General features: G+C 35.6%; 1 protein-coding gene across 5 annotated transcripts in view; it reads right to left on the bottom strand.

Moving 5' to 3' along the window:
• The window catches only part of MAP4K5 (mitogen-activated protein kinase kinase kinase kinase 5), a 100029-nt gene that overhangs the window by 69981 nt on the left and 14757 nt on the right, over positions 1-15291 (bottom strand). For 4 of the 5 annotated variants that reach the window (XM_057306456.1, XM_057306453.1, XM_057306454.1 and 1 more), the window contains one exon: positions 5696-5753. The exons of the other annotated variant lie outside the window; for it this stretch is intronic. In XM_057306456.1, coding sequence (XP_057162439.1) covers positions 5696-5753 — 58 coding nt within the window. The remainder of the gene's footprint in view (positions 1-5695; positions 5754-15291) is intronic. 5 annotated transcript variants of the gene reach the window in all.

Consider the following 15291-nt stretch of genomic DNA (forward strand, 5'->3'; position numbering starts at 1 on the left):
CAAAAGCAAAATAAAGACATTTTTAATATTCATTTGTACAAACACTATTTAGTGAGTGCCTACTGTGCCGTATTATACTGTTACAGATGCTGAAATGTAACAGTAAAGAGAGACTACACATTTATATATATTCATTATAAAAATACATATACATCCATAAACATATAAATTTTATTTCAGAGAACTAAATTAACAAGGGGTTGAGTGGCTACTTTAAATTAGGTAGTCAGAAATGGGTCTCTCTGAGGACATGACTTTTAAGCTAAGATGTGAATGACCAGAAGCCTTCTGTTCAAAAGATCACGAAAAATAGTACTCCAGGTAGAATGAAGGGCTAGTTTAATCTTGGGCTGTTTAAATAAAAAAAAAAAAATGAAAGCAGAGTAGAGAAGGGGAAAAGTTACATGATGAGTTCAGAGAAGCAGACAAGAGCAAATCAGGTAGGGTTTTATAAGCAACGTTAAAAGTGTGAATATTATTCTAAGTGGATTTGAAAGCTTCAGGGAGGTTCGAAGCAGGAGAGCACTGTGATCTGATTTGTTTTACAAAGATCAGTGTGGCGGCTTTGTGGCAACTAGACGGCAGCAGATGGGAGGTGTGGGAGAGGAGACGGAGACGAGGAGGACAAAGACGGCAATAAAGAGAAGAAGACAGATGCAGGATATATTTTAGAGGTACAGCTGAAGAAACCTGCTAACAGACTGACTCTGGAGTACAAATAAAAGAGAAATCCCAAGGACAACACCTAGATTTTTGGCCTGGCTAACTGCTTGTCAAAATGGGGAAAGCTGAGGGAAGAGCAGGTTTGGGGTGAACAATCCGTTTGCGGATTCAAATTCTACTATTGTTAATACATAAAGGAAAACGTATTCAAGTGATGATATGATTCATTCTATTAATAGCTGATACGAAATAGGCCAGTCAGAATGGCACAGACATGGCATGAAAAGACCAAGAGTGAGCACTGAATCCACTTAAATATAAAACTAAGTTCAAATAATTGGTATAATTCTTAAAAGATATGCAGACTGACACACACTCAAATGCCCCAGTATTCTAAAAAAATTCTCAGGCAAAAACCTCCAAATAAACTAAGCAATGTCTGAAAATTGGGAGACGAAGAGGCAGGAGGGTATAAACATGTAAAATTCAACATCTTTAAACCTAGAACTCAATGACTTTCATTGCTTAAATTAATAAACCAAAAAAACACATTTAAGAATGTTAATCAAAGTCTTGTAAGCCATCCTCTGTTAAAACTAGACTGTGTAACTTTCAAATTATCAGCAGTAAAAATAAAACAAACCTCTAGCCATAATTTTTTAAAAGCTTCAAAAAACATTTAAAAAAAACCACAACAAAGGATCAAACATTTCACTAAACAATACAGTAACAGACTCATCTATTAAAAGGAGAAAGATTCAGATTGGGTTATAAAATAAAACTCAAATATGATTAAGAAAAACACCTAAAAACCAATGACCCAGAAAGGATTAAAGTAAAACGACAGGCCCAAGTATAGCAGCTCTATCCATTTGTTAATATGCCACACAAATATAATCAAAAAGGAGAGTTGGCATGATCAATGTTTGACGAAGTGCAAAGGGCATGAAAAGCTATCTACTGAAATGCTATCTATGAAAAGCTATCTGCCAGAGAGAAAATAAGTCCAATAAATCAATGACTTACATAAATATCGACAGTAACCAACTAGAAAATGTAAGGGGGAGAAATGCCATTTGTAACAGCAAGAAATATCATAAATATGAATTATTTGGCAAGTTATAATACTTGGCTGAAGACCTGAATTTCTACTCTCAAAATGCTCTATCTTCTAAATTAATCTCACAAGCTTTTTTCTCTTCGACAAAAATGATTTGAAAGTTCTCCTGAAAAATAAAAGCAGTGAAGATTATAAAATGCAATGAAAAGCTAGAGTCATTAAAAACAGGACAGTACTGAAGAAGGAACGGGGGGAAAAACAATCACTGGAACAGAAAACAAAACCGATGGATACATGGAAATTTGGTTTACGACAATTGACAACTGAGGCATTTTGAACCTGTGAATAAAAGACAAGAGTCTGTGTAAACAGCTCTGGGAAACTATCTAGCCACTTGAAAAAGAATAAACGTAGAGTTCTCCTTCACCCCTTAGAACAAAATTGTCCCTGATGGAGTGAATATAGAAATACTGGAAGAAAGGAAAAAACTAGAAAATATTACAGTTAATTAGTTTTATAATTGTCCAGTAGAAAAGGCCTACTGAGGAAAAGAAGAACAGTGAAAGGAAAACCGATAATTTATCTAAGAAGAAATAAATCATTTCCACACAGAAAAGAAAAGGGATCACAATCAGAGTATGAAGAGAGAAGACAAACTGGGGAAAACTTGAAAAACACAGAAAGAGTCACTATTCTCAAAGTGCAAATGGCATATAAAAATCAATAATAAAAGACAACTTGGTAGACTTGGGCAAAACGTAAGTAGAGGCACATAACAATATAAAAATGATCAAATACTAAAATCACATTATCAAGCATTTATTGAACTTTCGTATTACTCTTTTTGGGGGAGAATTTAAACATTAGTCAATCTTACATATGAATGAACTCTGACATAAAGTCAACAAAGCACAAAAAAATTCCAACCTTTCAAAGTGTCTTAATTAATGGTCCAAACAATTAATCCTTGTGTATTAAATAATATCATATGATAGGTTTCTCTTTTATGACTTAATGAGAAGTCAGCATAGTAAGATTTTTAAAAATACATTCATTAATTCATTATATGAACTATAGTAAAAAGTAAGACATATCCTCAACTCAACTAAGTGAAACTATGCTAAAGCAAGCCCAGTGCACTCACCAAGGGCACAGAAGGGATAAGTATCTCTGTTTCCTCTGAGAACCCAGCCCATTCATTATCTGGACTATAACCATCCCTTGAACATAACTTGAATATTTGCTCAAGTGACTCCTCCTGAAGAGGCAAAAGCTTGCACAGTTGTGTTATATTCTCTTCTATCTGTGTTAGTGACACCACTCTATACTTCCTAAACAGAACTTACTAAGAGAACTCTGAGAGTATCGTAACAATTTCTAATACCCAGGGAAAAAAAGGATACGGTGTCTTATATGAAAGTTTATTTTTAAAGTGTTGCAGCATATGCTACCCTCAGTAATCTCTAATAAATCATATACATAATGATGAAAATATTGTATCTGAAATGCAAAAACATTTTAAATGCTCAAATTAAGAAATTGGCATAATTACAGTCACACAATTATTCTACGTGTCTAAGTTTATGAAGCAGCAGATGAACAAATCACCAAATATTCACCTACGTGGTCAAAAATTACCACTCCTTTTTCCAACAACTCTTTTTTGCAGAAATAGAAAAACTTATCCTAAAATTTACATGAAATCTCAAGGGACCTTGGATAGCCAAAACAATCTTGAAAAAGATCAGAATTGGATGATTCACACTTTCTGATTTCAAAACTTATTACAAAGCTATGGTAACTCAAAATAGTGTGATACTGGCATAAAGACAGACATATGGACCAATAGAACAGAATAGAGAATCCAGAAGTAAGCCCTTGTACATATGGTCAAAGGTTTTTCGACCTTCAACCAAAAAAATTTCTGACAAGGCTGCCAAGACTATTCAATGGGGAAAGGACCATCTTTTCAACAAATGGTGCTGGGAAAATGGATATCACAAGCAAAAAAACAAAGCCAGACCCTCACCCAACACCATATACAAAAATTAACTCAAGATGATCGCAGACTTTGTAAGACCTAAAACTATAAAACTCTTACAATAAAGCAAAGCTTATTGACACTAGATTTGGCAATGATTTCTTGAGTATGATACCAAAGTCACAGACAACAAACGAAAAAATAGGCAAGCTGGACTTCATGAAAATTTTTAAATTTTATGCACCAAAAGATAATATCAACACAGTAAAAAGCCCATGGAATGGGAGAAAATATTTGCAAATCATATATCTGATATGGGATTAATATTCAGATTATAACAAAGAACTCCAAAAACTCAACAAGGAAAGAAACAACTCAATTAAAAAATGGGCAAAGGACTTAAATAGACATTTCTCCAAAAAAGATATACAAATAAGCACATGGAAAGATGCTAAATATCACTAATCACTACAGAAATGCAAACAAAAGCTACAATGAGATACCCCTCATATCCATTAGGATGGCTGCTATAACAAAACAAAACAGAAAAACAACAAGTGTTGATGAGGATGTGGAGAAACTGGAACACTTGAACACTACTGGTAGGAACCCAAAATTATACAGCCACTGCAGAAAACAGTATGGCAGTCCCTAAAAAATTAAAAATAGAATTAGCATATGATCTAGCAATTCCACTTCTGGGTATATAAAAAGAATAAAAGCAGGTCTGGAAGAAATATTTGTATGCTCATCCTCATATAGCAGTATTATTCACAACAGCTAAAATGTGGAAGCAACCCAGGTGTCATCAACATATGAATGGATAAGTAAAATGTGATCTACTCATTCAATGGAATGTCATTTGGTCTTGAAAAGGAAGGAAATTCAGACATATGTGTCAACTGGATGAGCCTTGAGGACATTATGCAAAGTGAAATAAGCCAGCCAGTCAGAAAAAGACAAACACCATATGATTCCACTCAAATCAAGTACCCAGAGTAGTGAAAAATCAGAGACAAAAAGTAAAATGGTGGTTGCCAGGGGCAAGGAGGAAGACCAGAATGGGAAGTTACTATATAACGGGTATACAGTTTAAATTTTACAAGATGAAGAGTCCTGAAGATGGATGGTGGAGATGGTAGCACAACATTATCAATGTATTTTATACCACTGAACTGTAGACTTAAAAATGGTTTCGACGGTAAATTTTCTTTTATATGTATTTTACCAGAATAAAAAAAAATGGAGAAAAAAAGCTACTACTGCTTTCATGAGAAAGCTCTTACGTTATCGAAATAACAAAATTGTTTAAGGTTTTACACACAGTTGTTTTATTTTCAAAGCAAATTACTCAGTATGTTTTTTGGGTTTTTTGTTTGTTTTTTTTAAGTAATCTCTACACCCAACATGGGGCTCAAGCTCACAACCCCAAGATCAAGAGTTGCAGGCTCTACTAACTGAGCCAGCCAGGCGCCCCTGGCTGTTTTTAAAACAAACAGATTTCAAAAGTGTTAAAAAAAAAAAAAAAAGCATTAGGCTAAGACCGGAATTATTAAACCTAAATCAAGCAGCCAGGTTACATCTGACACATAAAATACCATTCTCCCAGATATTACCAAATATCTCACTCCATCAATGAATACTTTCCTAATTAAATTCTTGTAAAAGCTAAAACTGAAGTTCAAATATTTCACTACAACCTTAAAAGAAAATTACTTTAGCACTGTCAATGTGCCTTCCAATTTTTTGAATGTACACATTTCAAATTTTATTTAGCAACAAAATTATCACACCAAACTCATCTTTAACTAACAATCTCCAATGGAATTTAATTCTAACCATATTGGATATCCTACTGCCCTGACAACAGAGATTTATTTTTGGAAGAAGGGAAATAAGGAAAAAAATATGGAAAATGCTTGTTAAGTCCTATATCTATGAACTACACAAGAAAAATATTCAAAAATTGTCTTGAGAGTTTTAATACATACCAGGCTCCAATTTGATAATTTTTACTGCAGCCAACTCTCCTGTATGAATATTTCTAGCCTAAAACGAAAATAAAAATGTTTTTAAGTTTAATTATATAAAAATTATTTGGCACTATGTTAATTAGTTGCTTATCAACCATGCTTTTAACAAAACTAAAAAACAAAACCTTCATTTCCAATAAATGAATATTCATTCTCATTAAAGAAAAATACAGAAAAGACACACACACACACCACACACAGTTACCTTTTGTCCCACCACTCAAAACTAGCTATTGTTTACAATTTTTATTATACTTCCGCTAAGTCTTTTCTTTATACTACACTTAATATTCTTATTAATTAAAAAAAATACTCATGGTTCTTACATATTTTATAAATGTTAAGGGAAAATTTAGAAAAACAAGGTATCTGTATCTTACTACCCAGAGGGAAGAAGTTAACAAACAGAGCAGTGTTTCTTTCCCTGTGTAGACGTGCATGTGCTCACACGTGTGTCTGTGCCGTGGAAGATAATGCCATCATACACTGTCTTCTACAGTGTGATCCATAATGCTGCACAGTTTTCTACTGATGGAGGATAAACTGTATTTCGCTAATCTGATCTCACTGAACACGGAGGGTTTTAATATTATTCTGCAGTTATAAATAGAGGGATAAATATGTCTTAGCTTTATATCTATCCATAGCCTTATTTCCTTCAGATAAATTCCTAGAAAAGAAACTATTCACTACTTACCAAAAAATCATGGACTTATTTTTTAAAAAGATTTATTTATTAATTTGAGAGAGCATGAATGAGCTCCACACACACCGAAGTGAGGGGAAGGGCAGAGGGAGAGACTCTTCAAGCAGACTCCCTTGCTGAGGAGGGAGCCCAAGATGGGGCTGGAACCCATGACCCATGAGTTCATGACCTCAGCAGAAACCAAGAGTCAGACACTTAACTGACTGCACCACCCAGGTGCCCCTGGACAGACTTACTGTAATTACTGCTGCAATGATTATAACTGCAAATATTTTGGCACATATCAGAGTTTATCAGTAAGGCAACCTACAAGTATATTTGTTAGGTCAAAAGGTATGTGGATTTTAAATGGAAATATTGCCATGGTGCCCTTTAACTAACCTGTGTGAATTTTTTTTTTTTTAAAGATTTTATTTATTTATGTGACAGAGACAGCCAGCGAGAGAGGGAACACAGCAGGGGGGTGGGAGAGGAAGAAACAGGCTCCCAGCGGAGGAGCCCGATGTGGGACTCGATCCCGGAACACCGGGATCACGCCCTGAGCCGAAGGCAGACGCTTAACGACTGCGCTACCCAGGCGCCCCAACCTGTGTGAATTTATACTCTCACCAACCTTGGATGTGAAATCTATATTCGCTAAGTTCTCCTGTAGGTCCAAATTTTAATTCTGGTTTTAAAATTATGAACTTTCTCCATGCTATACATAATTTTAAATGGCTACATAACAGCCCACAAAATAACTCTCCCTTATTGTATGACATTAAGAATGCTACATAGTCTTTTCATTACTTAAGATTATTTATTTCAAATGGATTCTAGGGTTTGAAATTAACTAGGTCTAAGGGTATGAATATGAGCATTTAAGGCCATCAACACACACTACCAAAAGTCTAAAAGCACTGTACTATTACATTGTCATTGCTAATATGAGCGCTCATTTTCACTACATCCAGGGGTATACCATATGTCGAAATGCAATTTAATAATTTACAATGTCTTCCATTTACTCTATTAGATTCAAATGTAAACTTTCATACTTGGCATAAAAAATAAGGAGCATCTGATAAAACAGGAAAGTAAAATTATACAAATTTGCTGGATTAAATAAGTAATGTTACAAGAGCAAAGAGGAAAAGAGGGAAAAGAATAGAATAACCAAGAATGTAGAGAAGATAGCCTTCGAAGGAATACTTTTAGAAATGACATAGAGAAGGTGAGAAAAAGAATAGAATGGGGGAGAAGGATACAGAAATCACAAACAGGAAGAAGAAAAAAAGGATTTTCTACAAAAGTCTCAAATATGTTGTGATAAGTTCACATTTTCCTCATCTATCATGGTAAATTAGCGTAAGGAGGGATCTGGGGAAGAGAACAGACATTTTTTTTTTTTTTAAGATTTATTTATTTATTTATTTATTTGACAGAGATAGAGACAGCCAGTGAGAGAGGCAACAGAAGCAGGGGGAGTGGGAGAGGAAGAAGCAGGCTCATAGCGGAGGAGCCCGATGCTGGGCTCGATCCCATAACGCCGGGATCACGCCCTGAGCCAAAGGCAGACGCTTAACCGCTGTACCACCCAGGCGCCCCGAGAACAGACATTTTAACTGCCCCCCCCATACAGTTATCCCTCACCCAAATGCAAACACATTTAGAGACATGGAACAGGTCAGACAAAAGCCCCACACCACAATTACCCTCTCCTCTTTCTTGCCCTTGGACCGAAGAATTATGTTAGCCTTAGGTCTTGCCCCAGTTCCTAAGATCTTTCAGCATTTCAGTCCTCCCGTGGGTTATAGAAAATTATGTGCACATAGATTTAGGCTGTCCACTGCTCAACATTTCACATGCCAGTGAGATTCTGGTACAGAAAACATGGCCAGAAGTTATAAAGTAAGTAGTAGTAATTGACCTCTTGGGAATCTTGTTCAGTGGGTTATAAAATGTGTACTGGAAGACAAATTCCATGATAATGATGCAAATTATATTTGTAACTGTTTTATAGTTTGGAGGAACTCTCATATTCATTACTTAATTCTAGTTATTTAAACAGAAAGACTTAGCTCAGTCAAGTTAGGGGACTTGCCCAAGGCATTCTGCCGGCCAGGGGCAAGAGATGGAGTTAGAAACCAGAAACTATATTCTGATGTCAAGGTTTCACTGCTCCCTTCAATAGATGAGAATTCTGTTTTCCTTTTTAAAATGGAACAGGTACCAGAGGAAAGTATTAATTTCATAATATTTAATAGACTTCAGGGGTGACTTTTGTTGAAAACAGGATAATGTGCTAATCATATTTTACATTAAATTATATCCTATGATGATTTTCAATGTAAGAGATTGTGAACTCTTCCATATTTAAAGTCTTAAAATATTTGACAGTTGAATTTGATCCAAGGAAAAGTATTATTAATTATTTTAAATAATCTGGAAAAAGATACCAAATAAAAGTCAGTAGCCTTCCAAAATGTTTAAAATCCACCTTACTGGATTCGGAAAAATATCAATTGTCAAAACTCAACTAATCCTTCTTTTAAGGCTCCTGCGTTATAATCTAGCAAACACAATCCACTTTCATCTCTTCATGTCAATACATTTCCTGGTTTTTCCCTCTTTCCTCATTTCTCTAAGTGATAATTTTTAGTTTCCCTGGAATCCTATAGAAAACAGAAAAAAACATCTATGGATCTATAGTGTAAGTTTACATACTGGGAAGAAAGATTTAAGTATGAGACATAGATGGCACAAGAAAGTTATATGTACGTACACTCACAAACAGTGACAGTTGAACCATTCAATGTTCTAAAATCAGATAAAGAATGCAATGTTTAACTCATGTGACAGCGATAGATGTTGACACATCTCCAGCAACAAATATCTTCAGGGTATTCATTATTCCAGTTTTCCAAGCAAAAGAGGCATTAGGGCAATACGCCCTGCCAGTCACTAGAAACAAAAAGAAAATACGAGCCCACTCTTCCCACCTACAGATTATCAAACAAGTGCCAAGAGCATGACGAGATCTAATATGCTTCTCTGAGAGTGTGAATCAATTAATTTTGATTTTAATCAGATTAACCAGAAGCAAATGACTTGGTCTCTAGTTTGAAAACACTGTCCTCATTCTGTGTTCTCCGTCCCCTGCTCTTCTCCACTCCACGTTAGCCTAGTTAATTCACATTTCTCCTTCAGAATGCAATTTAGATCTCACCTCCTCCAGATGTCTTGCCTGATATCCCAAGCCTGGATGAAGTGTGTTCTCTTCTTAGCTCTGGGCAGAATTCTATGAAGAATTATGCCACAGGTAGATGCTCTATAAATTTGCTGAATGGACAATTATGACTGGAGTAAGGTAATTATCCTCTTTACTTAAAAAATAAGACTATTAAAATCCTCCACAACTAAAGTGCTATGAAATGATAATATACTGCTTTAAATGGTCTTCTTTTATTCATGTAACTCATTTTCAATTTTTTAAAAAAGATTTACTTATTTATTTTAGAGAGAGAGAGAAAGAGAGGGTGTAAACCAGTGGGGGGAGGGGCAGAGGGAGATAATCTTTAAGCGGACTCCCCACTGAGTGCGGAACCTGAGGCAGGGCTCAATCTCATGACCCATGAGATTAGATCTGAGCTGAAACCAAGAGTTGGACACTTTAACAGACTGGGCCACCCAGGCACCCCTCCTTTTCAATTTTTATTACTATGCATTAAATAAAGTATTTTAGAGAAAAAATTTATTTGTAAAAAAATCACTACAAAATAATATTTTGTTTTAAAAAATTCAAATATTATAAAATGACAGTCCCTCCCATCTCCCCCCATTTCATTCCCTTGAGGTAGCTACTCTAATAGTTTTTAATTAGGTTGATTCTTTCTTTTTCTCATTAAATTTATTTATTTGAGAGAGAAAGATCGAGTGGGGAGAGAGAGAGAATCCCAAGGAGATCTCACGACCCTGAGATCATGACCTGACCCAAATCCATGAGTCAGTGGCTCAATCGACTGAGCCACCCACGTGCCCCAATTCAGTTGATTCTTAAGAACACATATACTGACAGTTTGACAGTTCCTTACAAAGCTAAACATAGTCTTATCATATGATCCAGCAATCCCCACTTATGGCATTTACCCAATTAAGTTAAAAATTTACGTCTACACAAAAACTTGTAGAAAAATGTTTACAGCAGGCTTTATTCATAATCACCAAAACTGGAAATAATCAAGACGTCTTTCAATAGGTAATGATAAACAAACTGTGGTACATCCATACAGTGGAATATTATTCGGTGATTTAAAAATATGAGCCATTAAGCCATGAAAGGATATGAACCTTAAATGTATACTGCTAAGTGAAAGAAGTCAGCCTAATACCGTATGATTCCAACTACATGGCATTCTGGAAATGGTGAAATTATAGAAAGTAAAAAGAACAACAGTTGCCAGGGGTTTGGGTGGAGACTGATGAACACGTAAACCACAGGAGGTTTTTAGGGTGGCGAGACTATTCTGTATGAAACCGATATGACGGATACACACCATCAGGTATCCGTCAAAACTCATAAAACTGTACAACGCAACAAGTGAATCTTAATGTAAAGTATGGACTATAATAATAATACGTCAATACTGGTTCAATAATCATAATAAACGTAACACACTGATGCGAGATTAATAAAAGGGGAAACCATGGGTACGTGGATAGCTGGGGGGTAGACGAATGTAGCTCTACATACTATCTGCTCAATTATTCTATAAATCCAAAACTTCTAAAAATTAAGTCTATTGATTATTTTTAAAAGAATACATATAAAACTATTTTTTAAAGTATAGTATACTTTCAGACACATTTAGGAGTCAATTTTCATGATTACAATCAACACAAATATGTTGTTTCAATTTAATAGAACCAAAATAAAGACACGAGTACCAAGGACACCTTGTTGGGTTTTTTTTTAAGAGATTCTGGGGGGCTCAAAAAGAAACAGCTCATTGGAGGATATGAACAACAATTACAGAACCACATAAAATAATGATGGTATTTTAACACTCAGCTGTACCAGGCAGAAGCCAAAATATATGTAGTAACAGAAGTAAAAAGTAAAAATAATATAAGCTAAAACTCTCACTAATAGAATACTTAAATGTCAGTCTCCATTTTGAAGACATACTTTTCTGTTCTCTCCAAAGGAAGAACCGATGGGCAAATTTTCGTACTCTGTAATTTTCCAGCTGGATTTTTAAAACAGAAAGCAGTACCAGGCTCTTTTATAATAAAAGGCAAAGAGGCTTTCAGAAAAAAAGATCTAAACAGAGACTTTACAGATTCAATTTACTAAAGAGATCTTTCAGAAATTTAACTATATAATTTCACACAATAATCCAGAAGAGTCATACATAATACTGGTTTTTGAAACCCAGCTATTCCGTCCAACAAATTCAATGCGATATGCTCAAGTATTTTTGTTTTTAACACACAAGAATTTGAAAATTCTGCAAAAGGAACTAATGGAAGTACCAAAGCACCTCTACAAAAAGGATCTAAGTATATTTCCGGTTCCTACGTCTTTTAGTAGGTTATTGGTATTCACTATTCAGACTTAAAAGTATACTAAACACCCAGAACTCTAATAAAATGTTACTATAGCTTATCTCTTTTTTTTTAAAGGTTTTATTTATTTGAGAGAGAGAGAGTGCACACATGCAAGCACAAGCAGGAGGGATGGGCAGAAGGAGAGGGAGAAGACCCCCCCCCCCCCCGAGCAGGGAGCCGGGCATGGCTTGATCTCAGGACCCTAAGATCATGACCTGAGCTGAAGGCAGACACTTAACTGACTGAGCCCCGCTTATCTCTTATTTAACTCTTATTAATTAGGAATTGAAATTACTGGGTGGGGAAAGATAAACTAATAATAAATGGGATCGATGTCACAATAAAATCCATGAAAGCCTTCCCAGTTAAATTAAGTTTCTCTTCTCATTGCTAATGCATTTCCCTTTAACCTCTTAATATTTACAAGTCAATTTATTATCAGAGAAGTATTTTAACTCAAACTGTTCAGTCTTAGATTTTTTAAATTCACAGTAAAAAGTTACCCTCAGATTTCCACTTGCACAAAGGGTAATAAAGATGCTGATCTTCCTGATTAAGCCATTTCTATTTCAACAATAACATGCAGCTGTCAGTTTTTTCAGCCATGAACTTCTTCACGTGCTGTGAAATTTTTAAAGTGACTAAAAATAGAGGAAAAGTCTTGTGTCTACACATTTTACCTACAAGTTTTCAAGAAAGAATAGGAAGACTTAATAAGGAACATTACACCTCCGTTGCCATGAAGTTAGAATTTTTTAGACGAAAATTTTTAAAAATTAGGTCAAAAAATGAAACTGGTAATTAATGACAGTCATCTAAAACCTATGGCAACCAAGACAGTCACCATGAAGGTAAGTGAGCTCAGCCTGTAAACACAACTTTATTGTTCTTCATATCCTATCTCCAATTAACTTCCTTCCAGCATATTTTTAGGGTCACAAAATTTTTCTGTAAAGCCAATTAGGGGCACTAGTTTTAAATATGCCCCCTTCCTCCGAAAATATTCTTTAACATAATAGAAAATTGAGACATCTCTGTATTTAACGAGCTATCTCTAGTGGCCAGAGACTATTTCTCAGTCATGATTATGCATCCCAGATTTAAGAATATGAACTACAATACAGAAGTAGCAACACAGCATCTGTAAGGTTTGAAGAATGCAAAGTACTGGTTCATCCACAAAAAATGTAAGCAATTACATCATAGGCTATAAAACCCAAACTGCATCTTTATGGAACACTGTTTTTGACTGGTTCATTCACTGACAAATATTACTATGCACCCGATACTCTTGTTGATATTGCAGATTTAATGAAACAAAAAAGTTCCTGTCTTCCAAGACTTCTATCAGTTGGAGAGAGAGAAGCAAACAGTAAATACCATACAGTGTGACAAGTGCCCTCAAAGGTGATATAAGACAACAGAGGAGGCTTCTGACCCCATTCAAAGCTGGCTGGAGAAGCTTCCAAGAGAAAGTAAATCTAAACTGAGACCTGATGAGAGACCTTGGGGCTGCGGCAGAAGCTTGGTGGTGGTAGTGGTGGTGGGGTAAGTGATTATGGCAGAATTTCAGGCAACAGTGTAAAGAATGGAGAAAACACAGGCATCTAAAAGAAGTAAAATTACCTCATGTTAAGGGAACTTAAGACTGTAAAGAAGGGAATGATGAGACGTAAGATTCCTCTGCAGCTCAAGACAGACTGTATCACCCACTGTTCCCTTGTAGCTACCATCTACTAACTTCTTGGTCAGCCCCTCCTTATTCATTCAAGATTTTATAGCCTCTGGTTTACAGTCTTCTTCTCCACCCCTTCTCTTGCCTCTAAGGGAAGTCTTTACAGACTTCATCCTCCAGATCTATTTCCTGACTTTTCATTCCTTGACCTCCTATCTGAATCTTGATTTCAAACACTGTACTTCTTGCTGATGACCTACCCTTTCAGTTCTAGTCCTTCCATTTTTATCAAAGCATTCCCCTATGGCTACCAATTACATCTCAATTCCTCACATTCCCTTAACTTTCAGAGTTCTATGGTCCATCACTCCATGTACAGTCACTGTATTACAAACATCCTTAACTTCTTTCCCATCTTCCCCGGTATCACACTACCCTGGCAAAATCCTAATCTGATTAAACCCAATTATCCACTCATTCCATACTGGTATTGAATAGCTAACTAGCTAAATGCTGCTGGAAACAAATTAAAAAGAATGTTAACTGGTCTTACTTGAAATCATAACAAATTTCAAACTATAACTTCCCTACTAGGAGAAGCTGATTTTCTAGTCTTCATAGGGACCATTTTACTCCCCTCTCTTCAAAACTTCAATAATGCCTCAGCCTCTTTGTTACTCCCTCTTTTCTTACCTATCCTGAGTGATGATGGAATTTCAGTTTTTTCTTTATCTAACATTCTCTTATGTAGTCCTATGACTTTAACAACCATCTCCAGGACAAATCTCTCCTTACTCAGCTCCAGATTCCTAAATTCAAGGAAACCTGACAGGCATCTCAACTTAACATGTCTCACACAGAACACTCAATTATTCCTGGTCCATAAACCTATTCATTCCCATGTCTTCCCACCTAAATAAAATTAATTACATCCATTTAGTTGCTTAAATCCGAACCCAAGGTCATTCTCCATTTCTTTCCTTCACATTTTTTACATATGATGTATAAGCAAATCCTGATGGCTTAAAAATATAAATCAAATCCATTCACTTCCCTTTACCTCCTCTGTTATACTCTAGTTCAAGCTTGTCTTCATTAGAAACTGGTAAGCTATTTAATGTGAAATGCAAAGAAACAGCAAGCCTAGCATAACCCCTAGTTTCTGGACTGCACAACTGAGTGGACAGTGTAGTCCCATTCATTATGATGACAAAGAAGATGAACACATCTTATGGGGTGAGACAGGAAGGTAGTGAAGGGGCATAGATGAATGGCTCAGATTTGAACATATTTAAATTTTAGGTTCCAGTGGAAAAACAAGTAGTGACATTCTGTAAGCCACTTAATAGACAGCTCCTGAAGCTCAAGAGCTAACCTGCACTGGGGACAGATCTGGGCACCAACAACATTACTGAACCTAAGCCACGTAGATGAGATTACTTAGGAAATATGGAGAATAAGAAAAGAAAGTCAAGAAAGCATGTTAAAAAAAAAATCACCCACATTTAAGGAATACTGAAAATAGACAAAACCAAAACCACTCCAGAGATACTGTTCTATTAGAAGACCAGTTTGGCGGAAACT

The sequence above is a fragment of the Ursus arctos genome, unplaced genomic scaffold, assembly GCF_023065955.2.
Source record: "Ursus arctos isolate Adak ecotype North America unplaced genomic scaffold, UrsArc2.0 scaffold_37, whole genome shotgun sequence".
NCBI classification, from domain to species: Eukaryota; Metazoa; Chordata; class Mammalia; order Carnivora; family Ursidae; genus Ursus; species Ursus arctos.